The 17,697-nt window shown below is 41.9% G+C and overlaps 1 protein-coding gene and 1 pseudogene across 1 annotated transcript in view; both read right to left on the reverse strand.

The window, feature by feature from the left end:
* The window catches only part of ITGB5 (integrin subunit beta 5), a 107,244-nt gene that overhangs the window by 74,876 nt on the left and 14,671 nt on the right, over positions 1 to 17,697 (reverse strand). Inside the window, exons 3-4 of the mRNA XM_006905580.2 lie at positions 12,769 to 12,973; positions 3,763 to 4,012 (exon numbers count right to left, since the gene is read on the reverse strand). Coding sequence (XP_006905642.1) covers positions 3,763 to 4,012; positions 12,769 to 12,973 — 455 coding nt within the window. The remainder of the gene's footprint in view (positions 1 to 3,762; positions 4,013 to 12,768; positions 12,974 to 17,697) is intronic.
* LOC102893215 lies at positions 14,411 to 15,842 on the reverse strand (annotated as a pseudogene).

Below are 17,697 nucleotides of genomic sequence, written 5' to 3' on the forward strand. Positions count from 1 at the left end.
AAGATGTTTAGAATGAGAATCTCTAACACACATCTAGTAGTGTTAGAAAATGGAGAGAATAGGAAAGAGGAACCAAAAACAACTTTCTTCTGAGAATTATCAAGATAAGGATGTATTCTTTGATTAAACAAAAGCAAACCAAGTACTTCCATTTTCCTGCATGTGCTGAGAACGTTTAAGATCTGCTCTCTTAACAACTATACAAGTATATATCAAGTATAGTATCATTAACTATTGTCACCATACCGTACATTAGATCCCCAGAACATATTCACCGTATAACTGAAAGTTGGTACTCTTTGTCTAACATCTCCCCATTCTCAACCCTCCACCTTCCAACCCGTTTCTATAAATTCAGCTTTTTCAGATTCCGTGAATAGATGAGATATGACATGTATTTCGACAAGAGCCCAATATCGCTAAAAAAAGAAAGTGTTTAGAACCAGAAATAACATACCAGATTAATCCTTCAGATCCTATCAGTGACTATCATGTGACTCTTTTCAGTGACACTATTCCTATTACTCAGAACAGCAATGAAATAGTTCTTTAATCTGATAATTAAATTACTCTATGTCGTTTTTCTCTGGTAGCCCCAGTACCTCTTATTTAAGTTCTGGCATTTCTACTGCATTCTAAGATGGGAAGGGATGAGTCTAGGATCTTGATCCTTTGGCAGAAATATCTGAAGCAGGAGAAGGAGGGACAAACCTCAGGAAAGACTCAGGAAAAACTGGCTCTCTTTTCTCTGAGATGTCCTGCACAGGAGGTTAAGTCACTTTTCCTGACTCCCCTATCCCCTCCAAAACTCCCTGGGGGCTGCTTCTGCTGCTCCCACCACTATAAGAAAGTAAAACATAACTGGAAGTGCCATTGCAGCTTGAAAAGAACCCTGTGATTTTCCTCTTCACATGAGCTAAAGGAAAGGAATAGACTAGGATCACAGACAACCAGCCAGGCATGGAACACAAACAGTGAAGCAGGCCAGCTATGAGACAAGAGTGAGTGGTGAGAACTGTGGCAGCCAAACATGTGGGATAAGCCAGCTTTACCAGACCTCTGTTTTTTTGTTTTGTTTTGTTTTTTTCAAGAAAACCTAGGCCTCCTGGTTATTCTTAATTAAATCTCCTATTTTTTAAATCTGGGTAACTAATTCACAGTGGCATTTAAACTCAGAAAGGCAGACAAAGCCCATGTGCGGGCTGGATCAGACACGGGAACAGCCAGATTGCATTCCCCGGCTTGCTCTGTTCTGCCCTGGAATTAGTGGGGCATTTCCGAGGACACTCAGGACACCACACATATCTCATTGCCTAGGCGTGGGGAGTAACTGAGCCAAAGAGTGACTCCCCGATGTATTTCTCAGCTTGAAGAAGAGAGATTTGCATAACTTAGACACGATGTTTCCTTCAAAACTTCCATTCTTTACTGGATTTCCTGTCTTACAAACAGCTTTTCAGTGTGCCTTATACTCACTGTCAAGACTTTTACTGTCAGCAATTGGTTCTGCCTTCTAGGGCTTAGAGAAGGAGTTCTGAATAAGTAGTAAATAATAACCTGATTTTGAATGCTGAGTGCCCAGAGCCAGGCCATCCTTTGCCTGCTTCCAATCTAGCATCTCACGGTTAGTGGATTGTCCACAAAAGAATGAAAGTGGAGACACACCCTGTCTGTGTGGAGTCGGGGTCCAACGGAGGGCAGAGGTGAAAAGGAGCAGACAGAATCACTACTCTGGATGAACTGAAAAAAGTTTTGGTTAAGGTGCTGTTGCTCCTGGTAAGTAGCAGAACTCCAATATGACATCAGGCACTGGGACTCAGCTGAAAAGGGCCTTGGAGACAGGTCCAAGGTAATAATGCCAGCAGCCACCTGTGGCCCGGAGGAAGCTAAACACAGCAAATGATGACACCTAGTGCTTCTTCATGGTTAAGGAACTTGGAATCTCATTTGTATTTAAATTTTTTCTTATCTTATTGTTTTTCCACCATCATGTCTAAGTTAGCTTCTAGGAGAGTGTACAGAAGGATCAGGAGGGATTCAGAAGAACAGAGACCACTGGCATAAATAGTGCCTCACCCCGATCATCCAGCCTGATTTAGAGTGGGAGTGGCTGAGGCTGCTGAAGGTAAGTTGAAGGGCTAGACAGACTCAAAGGCTTAAGAACAGCTCTCTTCCCTTAGGAGCAGCCAAGGAGACCAAGAATCAAAAGCAACCTCGCAAGATGGAAAGAGCCTGGATCCCTGAGTCACCACTTGAAGCGGGGGCTGCCATAGAAAAGAAAGCAGCTCAAACCTCATCAGATCTTGTAATAGAAATAAATTTTCATGGTGGTGAGCCACTGAGATGTGGGGATTGTTTGTTACTGCAGCATAGCTTAAAATGACCCTTAGACAAACACCTAGAGGGTCAGGGTCATTTTGAAATGGGTATTATTATTATATTAATGGAAATGCAGATTCTGGAAGTAGTTCATCTTGATTCATATCCCAAGTCTACCCCTTACTATCTGTGTAATTTGGGGTAAGTTATTTATTCTAAACTTCAGTTTCCTCGCCTTTAAAATATGGCTAACATTTACCTTAGAGACCTCAAAAGATTATTATTAGATACAAAAGAGATAATCTGTGCAAAGTATTCAGTGTGGTGTCTGACGCTTGGTAAGAATTTAAGTCTTAGCTATTCCTTATCTAATAACTATTTTGGGGCCTTACGTCTCAAAAGCCTAACTAAAGTTGAATGTGCAGATGAGGCCAGAAAAAGTTGGCCATTACCATTCACTGTGGTCACACTGCATAATCTTGACATTTAAAGGAATACTTGAAAGACTAGAAAAGAAACAAACCAAGCTCATAAAAGTTGTGTTAGGGAAATTGAAGGATGTGGCCCTTTCTCCCCACAACACAAACGCACTATGGCAGAGACCTATTCACCAGTCCCAGTTCTTCTTCAGGGGCACGACTAACCCAGTTCTTTAGACTAGAACATAGGAGCAGAAGAGGCAAAGGCCACTCAGTCCTGGTCCATAAGCTCCTTCTATGAGCAGTCCTCCAGGCATGATGACCTTTGAAACCACATGTGAAAGGTGGTGGAGCGGAGGATAAATGAGTCTCTGCTTGGAGGAGAGGTGTCCACTGATCAGGAGAGCCATCCGCACTTAGGCAAGCAGGAACTACACTTCCGTCAAGTTTGAGCCATTACATACCATGGGATTTGTTTGTTGTAGCAGTTAAAGCTCTTATTCCATAACAACGTGTCAAATATTTTTCTAATTCAAGTACTTGACTTATGTTGGGGGAAAAAAGCATGCTTTTAACACACAGCATTTTCATTTTGTTTTGTCAGCGAAGTTGTAGTCACTTATATAAACAACAGGGGCAGACTTTGAATTCCCTTATCCCAAATACGTCAGTCACTCCAAACAAGGGGAAAGTTTAAGTTGTTTTGCCTGCTCCCTCGCTAATCACCTGGGTTCATCACTTCCTGAGAACATTCTCTAAAATCTACTAATGCAGCGAACAGTCCCGTGTCAGACAGGCAGGAAAACAAGTGAGCTATGATCATTACGTCTTTACGCAATCTTGTGACAGTTCCTTTCTTCACGCATAGGGGGAGGAAAGAAATGGGTCATCGTTAACCAAATTAAATTCCTAAGCCTGGTTCCCACTTGCTAAATATGCCCCCCTCCTTTATTTGGGCTAAGTTCTCCTGCTACTCCATTCCCCCATCCTCAAACACCCAACAGAAGGACAGCTGGTTACTTACCCAATGCATGGATTGGTCTGGTACCTCGGCGCTGTATAGGAGAAAGGAGAGATGCTCTTGTCTACAAAAGACCCGAACCCCAATCGGAAGTTGCTAGTGAGCTTCCTCATCTCCTCAGCGAGCTTAGTGCCCAGGTTCCGGATGTTGTCCAAGTCATCCTTCATGGACAGGGAGAGGTCCATCAGGTAGTACAAGTCCACAGGATAATCCTCCACCTGTCGAACCTGCAGCTGGAAGGCAGTCTTGTCACCTGTGCCAACAGAGAGGACCTGTACATTAGAGGTCATTCAACTTGCTGGGAGCCAGAGGGATGGAGTTTGCTTTCAAAGCTGGCCCACATCTTACTTTTCCTTAGTGATCGTGTGCCTCTCAGAAGAAACACTTTTCTTGGAAGTAGAGTGACAGAAAGGAATATGGGCGCTAAGGATGAAGCTTTAGGTTCTCCTTCTAAATACTTGGCTCTGCATTTTTAAGGAAACTCTTTAACAACCAGTCTCTTTAGTGGTCTGTTTTCTAAACAGAAAAGACACTTGGGTAATTGGTGGACGGTGAGCAAAACAATTCCAAGAACATAGTTTGGGTGAGTAGCCCCCAAAGACATACTAACTTCAGAAAAAAGACCGGCCAAGGTGGGAATGTGGCCACGAGACTTTAAAGGTGTGTGTGAAATAGAAAATGAGGATGAAATTAACAAAAGAAGGATACAGACATGAGTGAGTAAGAACTGAGGTGAGAGATTACAGAGCAATGGGGGGTAGGGACACAAAGATAGTTTCTTAGAATATCCCCAAAGGGCAAACATGTTTATGCTTGTGCCATGTCATCTACTCCTATTTCCCTAGCTATTGATCAAACAATGGTACCTAGTTTTGGGACATATTTGATGTTTTGGAACATCACGGACACAATTTATTATCATCAGAAATTATATGCAGGGAGACAGATTCCAAATTTTAGCCATATCGGGGGGGTGGGGGCGGGGCAGAGAGAAAGCAAGGAAAAACACTACTAAATTTTTCCACCAGCTACAGGAAAAAGAAAATAATTTTTGGTTTTACGATAGGATAGTCAACAGAAAGAAGAAAGAGGAATTAATTCAGAAAAACAGAGAAAAAAGCCAGTGTCTGGGAGGCGTGTCCTCTGCAATCTCACCCCCGAGGTGTACAGAAAGATCCAAGTCAGTGCAATACTTGGGGGACTTACGCCAGAATAACGATCCTAAATCCGTTCATAATCTCTAAGAACGTGTTGTTTAGAAGCAACATCAAGAAGCAAAGCGTATCAGGTAATTCTTTCTGCCCTTGGGCTGATTAGCCTTTTAGAGGCACCAAGAGATGTCCTTGAACTCTTTGGGTAGAAGAATTGTCCACACACGTTTGAAATCTGGGTGTACTTGGTGTGTTTAGAGGTGCAACAGTGAAAGTGGCCTCACTCCTGCCCAAGGGGTCAACACCTGACCTGCCAATCTTTCATCTCCAGCTGAAAACCAGCAAGCTGAAGCCTTCTTGAACTTATGGGACGGGGAACCCAATCCCCTATGCTCCCTCTCCTCTTCCCACTCCAGACCAGACATATTTCATTAACCAGACCATGAAGAATCAAATGACCAAAAGATTTAAGTCCAAGTTCCAGCCTGTCTCTCAATTAGGGGTGCAACCTGAGCCTCAATTTCCTTAAACATAAAATAAAAAGAATAACAACAAAGCATCGATTAAGGCTCTGAAGGACTCGTGAGAGAGAAAAATGTTTTGTAAGCAGTAGAGCCTGCATAAACGAAGTATGATTATTATAATTATTATTTGTAGCCTAAGTGACAGTGCCGCACCTGCTTCCCCTGACTTGTCGTGGCATGTACTGTTCTAGCCGCCTCAAGATTGATGTAGTTTGGGTTGCCTGTTGGTATGAGCCTATTTTTAAAAACCATCAGAGTCTGACTCAAATGGAGGAATGTTCAAGATTTCTTCCAGAATGAATTCCGGACTGCTGCAATGTCTGTCTCTGGTTCCCGTCAGACAGAACAAGTCCCTGCATGGGGCCCCTCCCAGCCCTAGATGTCATGTCACAGCGGGGAGGGGAAGAGGGAGAGGGAGAACTTGGAGGGAATGGAGACCCTCCCTGGCCTTTGCATGGGCAGAACTCAGACCCCAAATGGCCAGAGCCTGCAATCATGTCCCCTCTGTCCAATCCCATGAACTTTTTGCTGGGTCTCCTGCATTTTCTGTCACTTGTGCCCTTTTCCCCACCCCCAAAGTTACAGTTGCACCCTCTTTTATCCAGAATCCACTTCCACCTCTTTGTGAATTATGAATAATTAACAGATGGGCACTTTAGGACCAGGAAACAGAAAGCTGGCCTGGCTTCAGAGAGCCGCCCACGGGAAGGAAGTGGAGAGGGGGAGCCGGGTTGGAAATCTTGTCACCAAAGACTCAGAGACCTCAGGCTCCTTTCAACTGGCTGCTCAGTTTCTGGATCAGTAAATTAGAGCGGATGTTAATTATTGCGGAGATTAAAGGAGACAATATATGTAAACACCATACAAATGCTTCCACGCAAGGAAACTTCAGCCTCAATTCCCCCGAGCATCAACTGTTAAAGCAATTTCCTTTGGGGATAAGAAGAGAGAGAGAAAATCCTGCCAGAAACTTGAGTGAGAAAGGCTACGCCCTTAGGCATTAAATTTAACTCAAAATTTTCCAGACACGGAGGCAAAGAGGGAAATAAGATGCGATCTAGAGGTCTCTTTGTACACTAAGAGGGTGTCTATCCTGAAGTGAGAATCTTTTGGCATGACATTCTAAGAGAAATCAATCACTAAGAAGACGTGTGCATGCACACGATCGGGAAGCTGTCAGTGTTAAAAAGAAATATTTTTCCAGTTTTCCAGAAAGGGAGGGGTATGAGAAAAAGAGGAACAGCATGAATGTTTAGAATGAGGATTTATTGCTACTACCTCAACTATGCCTGATTTTAAATGCTACAAGCTTCTCAGTGAGCCTTGGCAATAATGGAATGTTCTGTCAGCAGATTTTGGAGGGTCTGACATTCCTAGACCCGTGCTCAGTGTGGGAGTTAGGCTACAGAGCACCAACTCCTCCACAAGGGTGGCCTCCAAGGTTAGCGGACTGAAGGTGAAGCCGTTGCTGCATGAGAGGTGCACTCTGCTTGGAGAAGGTCTGGGGCACGTTTTCCATATTTGGGGACACCTTTGGGACCACGCACACTTAGTCACACTCCATCAAAACATCCAGCCACCCAGCCCTCCATCACCTGAGACTTTAAAACAGTCGCCACCTCCCTTGTATCCAACAGGGTGCAAAGACCTTCTCACCTTCTCTATGGGTGCTTGGTCTGTGCCTGTCTATGGTGACACCATCCTGGCCCAGATGACCCCTTCCTTCCTCTCCATGTAGGACCCCTACAAGTTCATCTGCCCCTCTAGCTACATGCCTTCTCTCTGCGGCCACTCCACATAATCAGGACCAGCAGCAGGATCAGATAAATAGGATAAAGCAAACTCGAAAACAAAAGCTGATCACCTCACACCTGTGAGGATGAAGCTACTCCTGCAAGCTGCCCCTTCTCATGTCCTTCTGGCTTTTCCTATTTCCAAAGCACCCAGCTCCAACTGTATTTTGCACAGAATCCCTGCCACTGCTCAGTTCAGAGGTTCTCCCACCGTAATCAAGTATCAACTAGCATTCCACCTAAAATGGATTTTTTTAAAGCTTTCTTCTCTCTGCCCTCCCTTCAATAAAAACTAAAAAAATTAGCTTTTCCTTAGGGAAATATATCAGATGACAAACATTACAAGAGAGTAAAAGTAGAGAATTCCAGAAGGAACTTCTAGTTTTTTTAAGATCGATTTTAGTTCGAATGTTAAGACACAGTAGTCCTTCAACACATAAAAACTGTTGCCATCCCCCAAACAATGTAAGCGGCTTTCGATTCCCCAGCATCATCCTTCTGGGCTAGAAATTGAAAGAAAGAAGGAAAACACGAAAATTAGCTATTTTACAACAGGACTGCAGCTGAACAGGGAATTAGGGCCCTAGTGTACACCTCAGAAAACTATCATCTAGTTCTCAGCAGCAGAAGGTAATAGAATCCCAGAATTAAATCCAGACCCAAACCCAAAGAATCACTTCACTGGCCTAGAACGAAGCCTCTACGCTAGACCGTACCCTACTCCCCACTTCAGAATCCTTACTCTTGACAGACGGAACCATGGTTGGCCTCCACAGTGTCTGTGCCCAGCATTAGGGATCAACAGTCCTAGTTTCCTTGAAAATAATCCTGTCTTAAACAGTTGGGGCTGCTGCAACAAGTACCATGAATTGGGTGGCTTATAAACAAGAGAAATTATATCTCATAGTTGTGAAGGCTGAAATCCAAGATCAGGGTGCCAGCTTGGTCAGGTTCTGGTGGGGGCCATCTCCCAGGTTACAGAATGTCGACTTCTTGCTGTGTCCTCACAAAGCAGAAGGGGCGAGAAAGCCCTCTGGGTTTTTTTGTTTTGTTTTGTTTTAATTATAGTACTAACCTCATTTATAAGGACTCTACCCTCCTGACCTAATCACCTCTCAAAGGCTCCACTCCCTAATATCATCACATTGGGGGTTAGGATTTCAACTTGTGAATGTTAGGGAACATAAACATTTAGTCTGCAGCAAATCTCTTATCCACCCATCATCAAGTGTATGCATTGTCAGTATGGGTGGCAGAAGCAACACCTCTAACGGGTAACTGGCACCTCCAAGCAGCATAAATAGGGCTGGCAGGAAACCCACAAAAAAAGCCACCTGTAGTCCAGCTGAAAGCATAGTACCAGTGTCAACTTCTGGCTTTGATAACATACTCTGGTTATGTAACATGTTATCATTGGGAAAAGCTGAGAAGGGTACATGGGAACTCTATTATTTTTGTAACTTCTTGTGAATCTAAAATTATTTCAAAATAAAAAGTTTAAAATTTTTAAAAAGCCATCAATCAGGGGTCATTTTTTGAGAGGCGAAGAGATTGGGGCAAATAATGACTTAAGTAAACACTATCTAAGGGCTCCACCTCTAATTTTTTACCATTTCAGTAAACTTTATTCTAAAGTTTATGTCCTTTCTTAAGGATTTTATGTCCTTTGTTAAGGCTTTTTTTTTTTTTTTTTTAAAGCTTGTTATCCTGACATTTTCAGGATTGGAAACAAAATGGAAAACATGATCCTGTGTTTATACAAAATCCTGCTTAAAGTCTGGCAGTTCCTCATAAAGTTAAACACAGAATTACCACATGACCCAGCAATACCACTCCTAGATATATACTCGAGATTATTGAAAACACATGTCCACACAAAAACTTGTACATGAATGCTCATAGCAGCATTAGCCATAATTGCCCCAAAGTGGAGAACGGCCCAGTCATTGATTAAAATGTGGTATATCTATATATATATATATATGCAATGGAATATTATCTGGCCATAAAAAGGAATGAATTCCTGATACGTGCTATGACATGGATGAATCTTTAAAACATTTTGCTAAGTGGAAGAAGCCAAACATAAAAGGCCACATATTACATAACTGAAATGAAATATCCAGAATAAGCAAAACTATAGGGATAAAAAAGCGATTAGTGGTTGTCCGAGACTGACTGTGGTGGGGAGGTTGAGGATAAGGAGTGACAGCTAATGGGGACAGTGTTTCCCTCTGGAATGATGACAATGTTCTGGAATTAGTGCTGACGGTTGCACAACTTAGCAAATACACTATAAACCACTGAATTGCACACATTAAAATGGTCAATTTTAGGGTACGTAAATTATATCTCAATTAAAAAGAAAATAAAAAACAAAAAAATCCTGCCTAAAGTACAGGGAGATGTTTCTTTTTCTTTTTTTTCCAGGCTTATCCTGGAACGATAACTTTGCCTTGGTGAAGTCTCTCTCATGCTGAGGCTTGTCTTTGGCTGGTCTGGTATGAGGCTGGTAAAGTGTTACATTTCATTCAACAAGTATCTATTATGAGGTAATGGGGAGAAGGACAAAGAAGGAGACACAAAAGCATTTTTAAAAGCACATAATGGAAAAACCAATCACTACAGGCTAAACTCCTTCACCAGAGGCAGAGATCATTACTTTGAGGTAAGTGATGTACCTGGTAAACTCAAAATGTTGTTAACTGCAACATAACATTTTCTCCTTCCCCCAAATAAATAAATATCTGGGGTTTGCTTGTACTTCCTTTCAAATGTTAACATTTTCAAAATTTTAAGAGGCATCATTGGCTTCAAGTACTTCCATATTTGAGAAACATATTCACAAGGTACTAGACCTTTAGAAATTCATATTTCCATCAGATCTCCTCCGAGTCTTCATCTCTATGACTAAAACATCTTCATAGTTTGGGTGTGTCTTCACAGGGCAGCCAGCCCCTCCATCACCCTGACTTCCCAGCAAGAGGCTCTCCATCACTAGACCTTCCACAGGACCAGAGCTGTACCCTGCACCCTCATCGTGATTTTGTATAAACACAGGATAACATTTATTTTATTTCCAATACCAAAAACTGTATCATAATGCTTAGTGGCAGATGCGACTATACCAAATACGACCGATTTCTTTTTTCTTTAATTGAGCATACACTGAGCTTTATACATAAATAAGTATTGTGTGTAAATTTAATGCCAAGAGAACTTTGCCCAAGGAGGCTGCCTTCACTCAAATTACATCTTTAACTCCTTTTGGGGCACTGCTTTAAAAGCCAGTTGATAAGTCAAACAAACAACAGTTTCTTTACCTTATAGTCACACTTTAATTCTGATTTTAAAATCTGGAATTAAAATTCTGACATCTCTGGCTTTGTGTAACCTCCAACCCTGAGAGCAATTATGGATGAAAAGTTCCAAAAATATAAAAACCTCCCTCAATGATGACTCTGAAACTGTAAGCTGTTTTGGAGGTGTGAATTTTGGTCTTTGTTTTCAAAGATTATTAAGTGAAAACTATACACAATTATAAATACACAAGTACATGAAAATATGAATCATGAATAAAGATAGAGGATCTAGCAAAAATGAAAAATAATATTGTGCTAAAGTGGATGATTTTTCAATAATCTCCTTTAAGTTACTGTCATCTTTTTATTATGATAAAAAGGAAGATACACATTCACAGTAGTTCATAACCATTCTTATCCTACACAATGTTCCAATATCCCAACAGTCTACCACAACTCCTACATCCCGTTTTAGGTCAAAGCCCTTGACCCTGTGCCTGTCTGCATATAAGGAGACAAGTTATTTTCTCCTAGAGGACATCATCAAATGTCTGCCCACATAAAGGCTCAGCTGACTCTTTTCTACCTACTCACATGGCTTTGTAAGGGCTCCCTTCCTTCTCTCCTAATTTGGTGTCTCACCAAACAAAAAGGCTAAATGTCACTTACAGTGAGATGATTTATAAAAACAGCAACTTCAACAAAACCCAGCAGTAATCCCGGGGCCTTCCAACAGTTCATGCCTCTCTATCCAGCAGGGCCACTTACACCTTGTTTTGTTTCTTATTTCCAAGATAATTCAATAGACAAAACATTTCTCAAATATATGATGACTCAGAGCTCTTTCTAACGAAAACAAGAAGTCCTGAGTATTTCCTGAGAGCAGCGCCACACTAAATCCATTTCTGAGACGCTGAGAATCCCTGTTCAAATCTAGATCTGGCTGATCCCAGAATCTGCATCTCTGGCTGTTACTCTTTGAATAATAACTTTAACTTTTTAAAGTGCATTTATACAAGAAGGTTCATTTAGGCCTCTGACCATGGCTGTGAGGAATGAAGGTAATGAAGACCTTGAGATGCAAAGAGTGGGGGTAACTTGCCCAGGCCCTCTGAGTTAGGGAGAGCCAGAGCCAGGATAGCCAACCATATGCGTGGTCTTTTTACTGTGGCAAGACGCCCTGAAATCTATATAAACCATCCAGAAACAGTGATCGCCAATAGTTTCCTAGACAATGGAATAGAAGAAAAGGCTACTAATCAACAGAATTAGAAAAAAAGCTGCCTTTTCTCAACAATGTGATACTTCCTAATCTAGCCACATACATATCCATACCTTTTGACATCCAAGGATTCTGATATATTAGCTATCTTAGGGTAAGTAAAATATTTAGCACATAGCAAGTGTGCAAAATCTGTTAGTTTCCTTATACAACAATCAACTCTAGGGCTCACACGGTCTCCAGGGTCATAAAACAAAATTACTCTAAAATTCCCTTCAAAATGCCACTGACGCAACGGAATGTGCTGACAGGAAAAAGTACGTTTTCTTGGAAGTAGTACTTTCCCTGAGAAACCTGCGTTACCTACACCCTCCCATAAAAAAGCAGTAACATTACTCACAGTAGCTAAAAGGCAGAAACAACCCGTGTCCATTGATGGATGAATGAATAAACAAAATGTGGTATGTATATATACAATGGGATCTTATCCAGCCTTAAAAAGAAAATTTTGACATATGCTACAATATGGATGAACCTTGAAGACATTACACTGAGTGAAATAAGCAAGACACAAAAGGACAAACATGTATGAGCCTGCTTATCTGAGGTATCTGGAACAGTCAAACTCATAGAGACGGAAAGAGGAACAGTACTTGCCATGGGCTGCGGGGAAGAGGTGATGAGGAGTCATTGTTCAATGAGTATAGAGTTTGAGTCTGAGAAGATGCAACAAGTTCTGAAAATGGATTTTGGTGCTGATAGCACAACACTGTGAGTGTATTTAATGCCACTGAACTATACAGCTAAAAATGGCTAAAATGGTCAATTTTCTGTTACATATATTTCACCATAATTTTTAAAATTGCAAAGATGTCCCGTCCACCCACAGGGGCCCTGTACTCTGCTTCCTGCAGTCTGAGTCATGCCTCGCCATCACCCTCCCCAGCTCTTGCCCTCAGCCCACCCTGGCTCATTTTCCTATTATTAACATATCCTGCCTTTCTCAAGGGCACTCACCAGGCCGCAGGTCCACAGCGATCTCCTGTGGTGTCATCTGAATGACATCTGAGCCGGCAGAGCCGGAGCCCTTGCTGCTGAGAGGAAGGCTCCGCAGGACCTGGGTGCTGCTGGCCGGGCTCTCAAACTCGCCTTCACAGCCATTTCTGACCAGGTTTGCCCTCAAGTCACACCGGGAGATGACTGACCGCGGGCTGCCGAAGTCCTAGGTGCAGAAACAGAGGAGGAGAGCAGGAAGCAGTCAGGGTATCTCTCCATAATACCTCAGGTTGTAGAACCATCACCATTTGGTTGACATTGAACCTGCTATGTTCCATTTTCATTGTCTGAAAATGGAGAAAATAATAATCCATATCCTTGACCTTGACATTGTCTGAAAATGGAGAAAATAATAATCCATATCCCAAATGCCCCACTGAGTATTAAGAGGATTGAGGGTCTGGATATGAAAGCATTGGTAAACTGTAAATGCATAATAAAAACATTTCATTTTATGGTTATTTCAATGGTCAAAATGTTCCTTTAAAAAAAAAAAGTCTACTTAGTTAGCAGAAGAAAGTAATTGAAATGGTCAAAAGTTGCATAATTAAAATTTTTTGAAAGATACTATATAAGTGGCCAAGTAGTCAACACTCAAGTGATTAACTTTTGAGCTGTTCACTCATCTGCTTTGCAGGCACTGGACAATGCAGAATTGTTCTGGAGGACAATGTCACAATGTGCATTGTGCCCTTTGACCTAGAGTTCTACTCATAGGAATTTACCCCAATAAAATAATCAAAGAAAGAGGAAACACTATAAAAAGATATATACTCTAGCATTATTTAGAATAGCATAATCTTATAAACTTGTATACATAGATCTCTAACCCATAAGAAAAATACAGTATATCACCTCAAAAAATGACATAGCCATTATGAATCATTATGAAGGCTAAGTAGAAATCAAAACAGTCATACTAAGAAAAAAAAATCAGAAAATATAATTGCATCTGCATTAGGATTCATAAGAAAAACTTTAAAATGAAGATAGTTGAGGTAATAGGGTAGAGGGACTAACATGATATTTTTTCTTTTTATCTTTATTGTTGTTTGAACGATAAAGTCACATTGATAAGAAAAATATTTCTTTGCTTAAGTTGAATTGAGGAGAAGGCTAGGCATCGAGATGACACGGCCTAAGTGGGCCATTAGCTTTGAAATAATATACTTTGTTTTAAAATATGGTGCCTGTAAATATTGACCATTTCCCAGTAATGGAATTTTTCAATGGCAAAGCAAATCCAGGATTCTCTCTGAGCACCCTTTCATTGATGGCTGTGAAAACTAAGTCCACCTCCTCTAGCTGGTTGGATGCCCATGCTATACTGGATAATCCTCATAAGGGCTGGAGGAGTTAGGACACTGACCTGCCTCTGCCCCTTGCAACAATTTGCCAGGAAGCCCTGGATGAGTCAGGTGTCCCTTGACCACCGTGTTAGAAGCCAGACTGCTGGCAGAGGCACAAACACAGAGAGACTCGCTCTTTATCATGGTCAAGGATGCCCCAAGACTAGACAATATCTGTTAGAGTCTTTGCAAGACACAAGACCAAGAACTCAAGAAGACTCTGTAGTATTTTTAAATAAGTAAAATCAGATGTGTTGTTCTGGGCCTCTGTGATAGTTGTGTGTGTGTGCGTGTGTGTGTGTATTTTTATGACTGATTTTTTTTTTTATTTTGTGTACTGAACCCTTGAAGATCTTGCTTGTTAAAACCTCAGAGACTGCACCGTAAATTTAAGTGGCTCCACAGATGCTTGTGAAACAAGGTGAGAACCAAGATTATTCTAGCTTAAAATGATTATCCTTAAAATTATACAAGATTTCAAAGCTCGGGTTTCCAAAACTGGAAATTTTCCAAGTGGTCAAGTTTGGCTCTGATGAAGCAACTCTAAAGAAGAAGTAAAAAAGCACAGGGATAAGGGAAAGCGGAGTAAATGTCCTAAGGGTGTCGGTCTGCTGTCCTGAGATGTCTGAAGCAGAGGTCTCATTAACTGTCTAGAGTTGGAAGGGCTCAGGGGCTTGCCTGCTCAGAGCTTACTTGGCTAGGGAATTTCTGAACTTCTTGCCGACACCCCGGGCCTTGCTGACAGCTCCTCCAAATTCTGAGGAGCTGATCATCTTTGGCCCAATTCTGATTGCTGAGGTATACCTGTCTGGAACAATCCAGTGTGGATGCCTACCACCAGGTCAGCAAGGAAAGCATCTTCAGCCTACCCAGAGTGATGGGAACGCCTGACACCCCTCCCGCTGGTCTGGAACAGCTTACACTCTGGAAGAGACTAGGTCACAGAGCCAATCTGCTTTGCTCTAGGCAGAAGGCAGTTACATGACTCATTCACAGCCTCAGCCATTTGCTTTTGGGTTAGTCCTCGAGATCATTCCCTATTGCCTGGACCTTCCTGGTCATCCTGCTTGAAGGGATTTTTAAGAGCACTACCAGTCCTTAATGGAGGACATGTACAGGGTCACTTGCTAGTCAGGAAAGATGTACCTGCTGGGGTCATCAGGAGACTTAAAGTCCAAGTCATACCTCCCAGACCTGAAGAACTCAGAGGCAGCCACATCTGTGTCAATTACAATCTTATTTGTGTAGCTGGCTTTCACAATTGCATGCTTTAGAAGCTCTGAGGCTTACTTAATCTCTAGGATGTTAGGAGCAAAGCCCTCTTCATTCCCCTCATTGGTAGCAGCTTTCCCTATTTCTTCTTAATACCATTCTTCCAGCTTGTGCTAAACCTCAGCTCCAACAGACATGGCTTCCCTGAAGTCTGCTGCATCAGCAGGGAGGACTACAAACTTCTGCATTGTCACCGAGTTGCCGGTGTGAGAACTACCACCAGCATCATTAAAACTGCAACTTACAGGATGACTTCAGAAGTGCCAATCAAGTCAGCAGTGTGACAGTTCAGGAAGCCCCCTTCTCAGCATCTTCAGCCTTATAGACAGCATAGGGACACCCTATTTTGGCATGTACACCAAATATAGATTTAGTCTCCGTGCCATTCATCCCTAGCATCAGTTTGTCAGAATCCTATTTCATAAAATTCAGTTTCTTGCTACTTGGGGCAGGTGCAATGATTTTATTGATGTGCTTGACAGCCTTTGAGACATTTTTACCTATATATCAAATCTTGTCATCGTTCCGGAGCTTTAGGACCTCAAAGAGACTAGTTGAGGCACCTCTGGGCCATGGCAGGTCTAAAGAACCTTTGAAGAGTAAGGCAGTTACCTCAATAGTTGGATCCCCACAATAGTCTAAGGTCCCTGACATGGAATCTGAAAGTAGCCATGGCTAATTTCTAGCCATAGGTTTCACTGCCCCCCAAAAGGACAGAGTGCTGCAGATCCCAAAGGAGATGTTAACTTCACAAGCCCAAGAACTTCTCCTCTATTCCCCTGAGCTTCCTTCTAGGTATTTTAATTAAAAAAAAAAAAAAAAATAGACTTACGCATATTTAAAGAGAAGAAACCAAAACCACAGAGACCAGGAGCATATATTGTGATGATTATGACCTTCCAGATAAACAAATGTTATAAAGACAATGTCTCAATACTTACATTTCCAAGCTCCAAATTCAATGAGTACAGATGCCCCAAACTACAACCCCTTGGAGAAAAGGAAGACTTATAATTGAGAGAATCCTCCTGACATGAATGACATCCTGACATCTGATGTGCTAAGAGCCTTCCGATTCCAGACACCTGACACCCAAACCTCTGCCAGGTATCGGAATACAGCAAGTTCTAAGGGGAAGAGACCTTGGATGTATCATCTGGTGCCAGCCCCTCCATTCTGTGGGTGAGGAATCAGAGGCCCATATGCCTGAATTCATGCCTAAGTTGACCTGAGAAGTATAAATTCATCTGGCTTCAGCTTCTTGGACCCAAGTTCAGTGTTCCTTGCATCATCTGCCTCCCATCGCAGCCAAGGCCGCTGCTGAATTTCACGGCAGGAAACTAACTCTATGTCCACAGATTCCATCCCTCTGAATTTAGTACAGTTGACTCTCAAACAACACAGGTTTGAACTGCACAGGTCCACTTATGTGTGGATTTTTTTTTTCAATAAATACTATATATATTTTTTTCTCTTCCTTACGATTTTCTTAATAACATTTTCTACTCTCTAGCTTACTTTATTGTAAGAATACAGCATATATTACATATAACATATAAAATATATGTTAACTGACTATGTTATTGCTAAGGCTTCCAGTCAACAGTGGGGTATTAGTAGTTAATTTTGGGGGGAGTTAAAAGTTATATGTGGAGTTTTGACTGTGAGTGAGATTGGCACCCCTAACCCCGTGCTGATAAAGGATCAACTATATTTCCTTGCTGCCCCAAATGCAGAGATCTTCCTGACACCTATCAAACTTGGAGGATCAATGTCCTCTTGATGCATAAAAATGGGTATGGAAAGGGGAGGGAACTTGCATCTCAACATGGAAAAATGAAAACTAGCTTCAGGATGGGCTTCTGATGGGGCACAGCTCAACTGTGTGCTATGCTCCTAGTGCTCCACACTGGAAGAGTTTCAGTTCGTGAAGGAAGCATTTGTCCACAGTCTCCAGAAACACAGTCATCAACCGTCCAAAGGACTCATAAAGGGTAACTGCACTGCAGGCAAGTTACCAAGAGAAGCAACAGAATGAGAACAGGAACTTGGACACATCTTTTATGGCTTTTAGTTACTATGTGGTAATAATATAAAAAAGGGAGGTGTTCCAAATTTAGATCCTTTTAATTTGTTGCAACACTGGCGTTTGCACTTTCTCTATAACCTGCCCCTCTCTACTCCCTCCATCCCTTATTGCCGAGGATATAATGAGGCTGTTTGTTTTAACGTTGTAACACCTAATTCCTGCACACTTTGTTCATCAAAA

The sequence above is a fragment of the Pteropus alecto genome, unplaced genomic scaffold (assembly GCF_000325575.1).
Source record: "Pteropus alecto unplaced genomic scaffold, ASM32557v1 scaffold251, whole genome shotgun sequence".
NCBI lineage: Eukaryota > Metazoa > Chordata > Mammalia > Chiroptera > Pteropodidae > Pteropus > Pteropus alecto.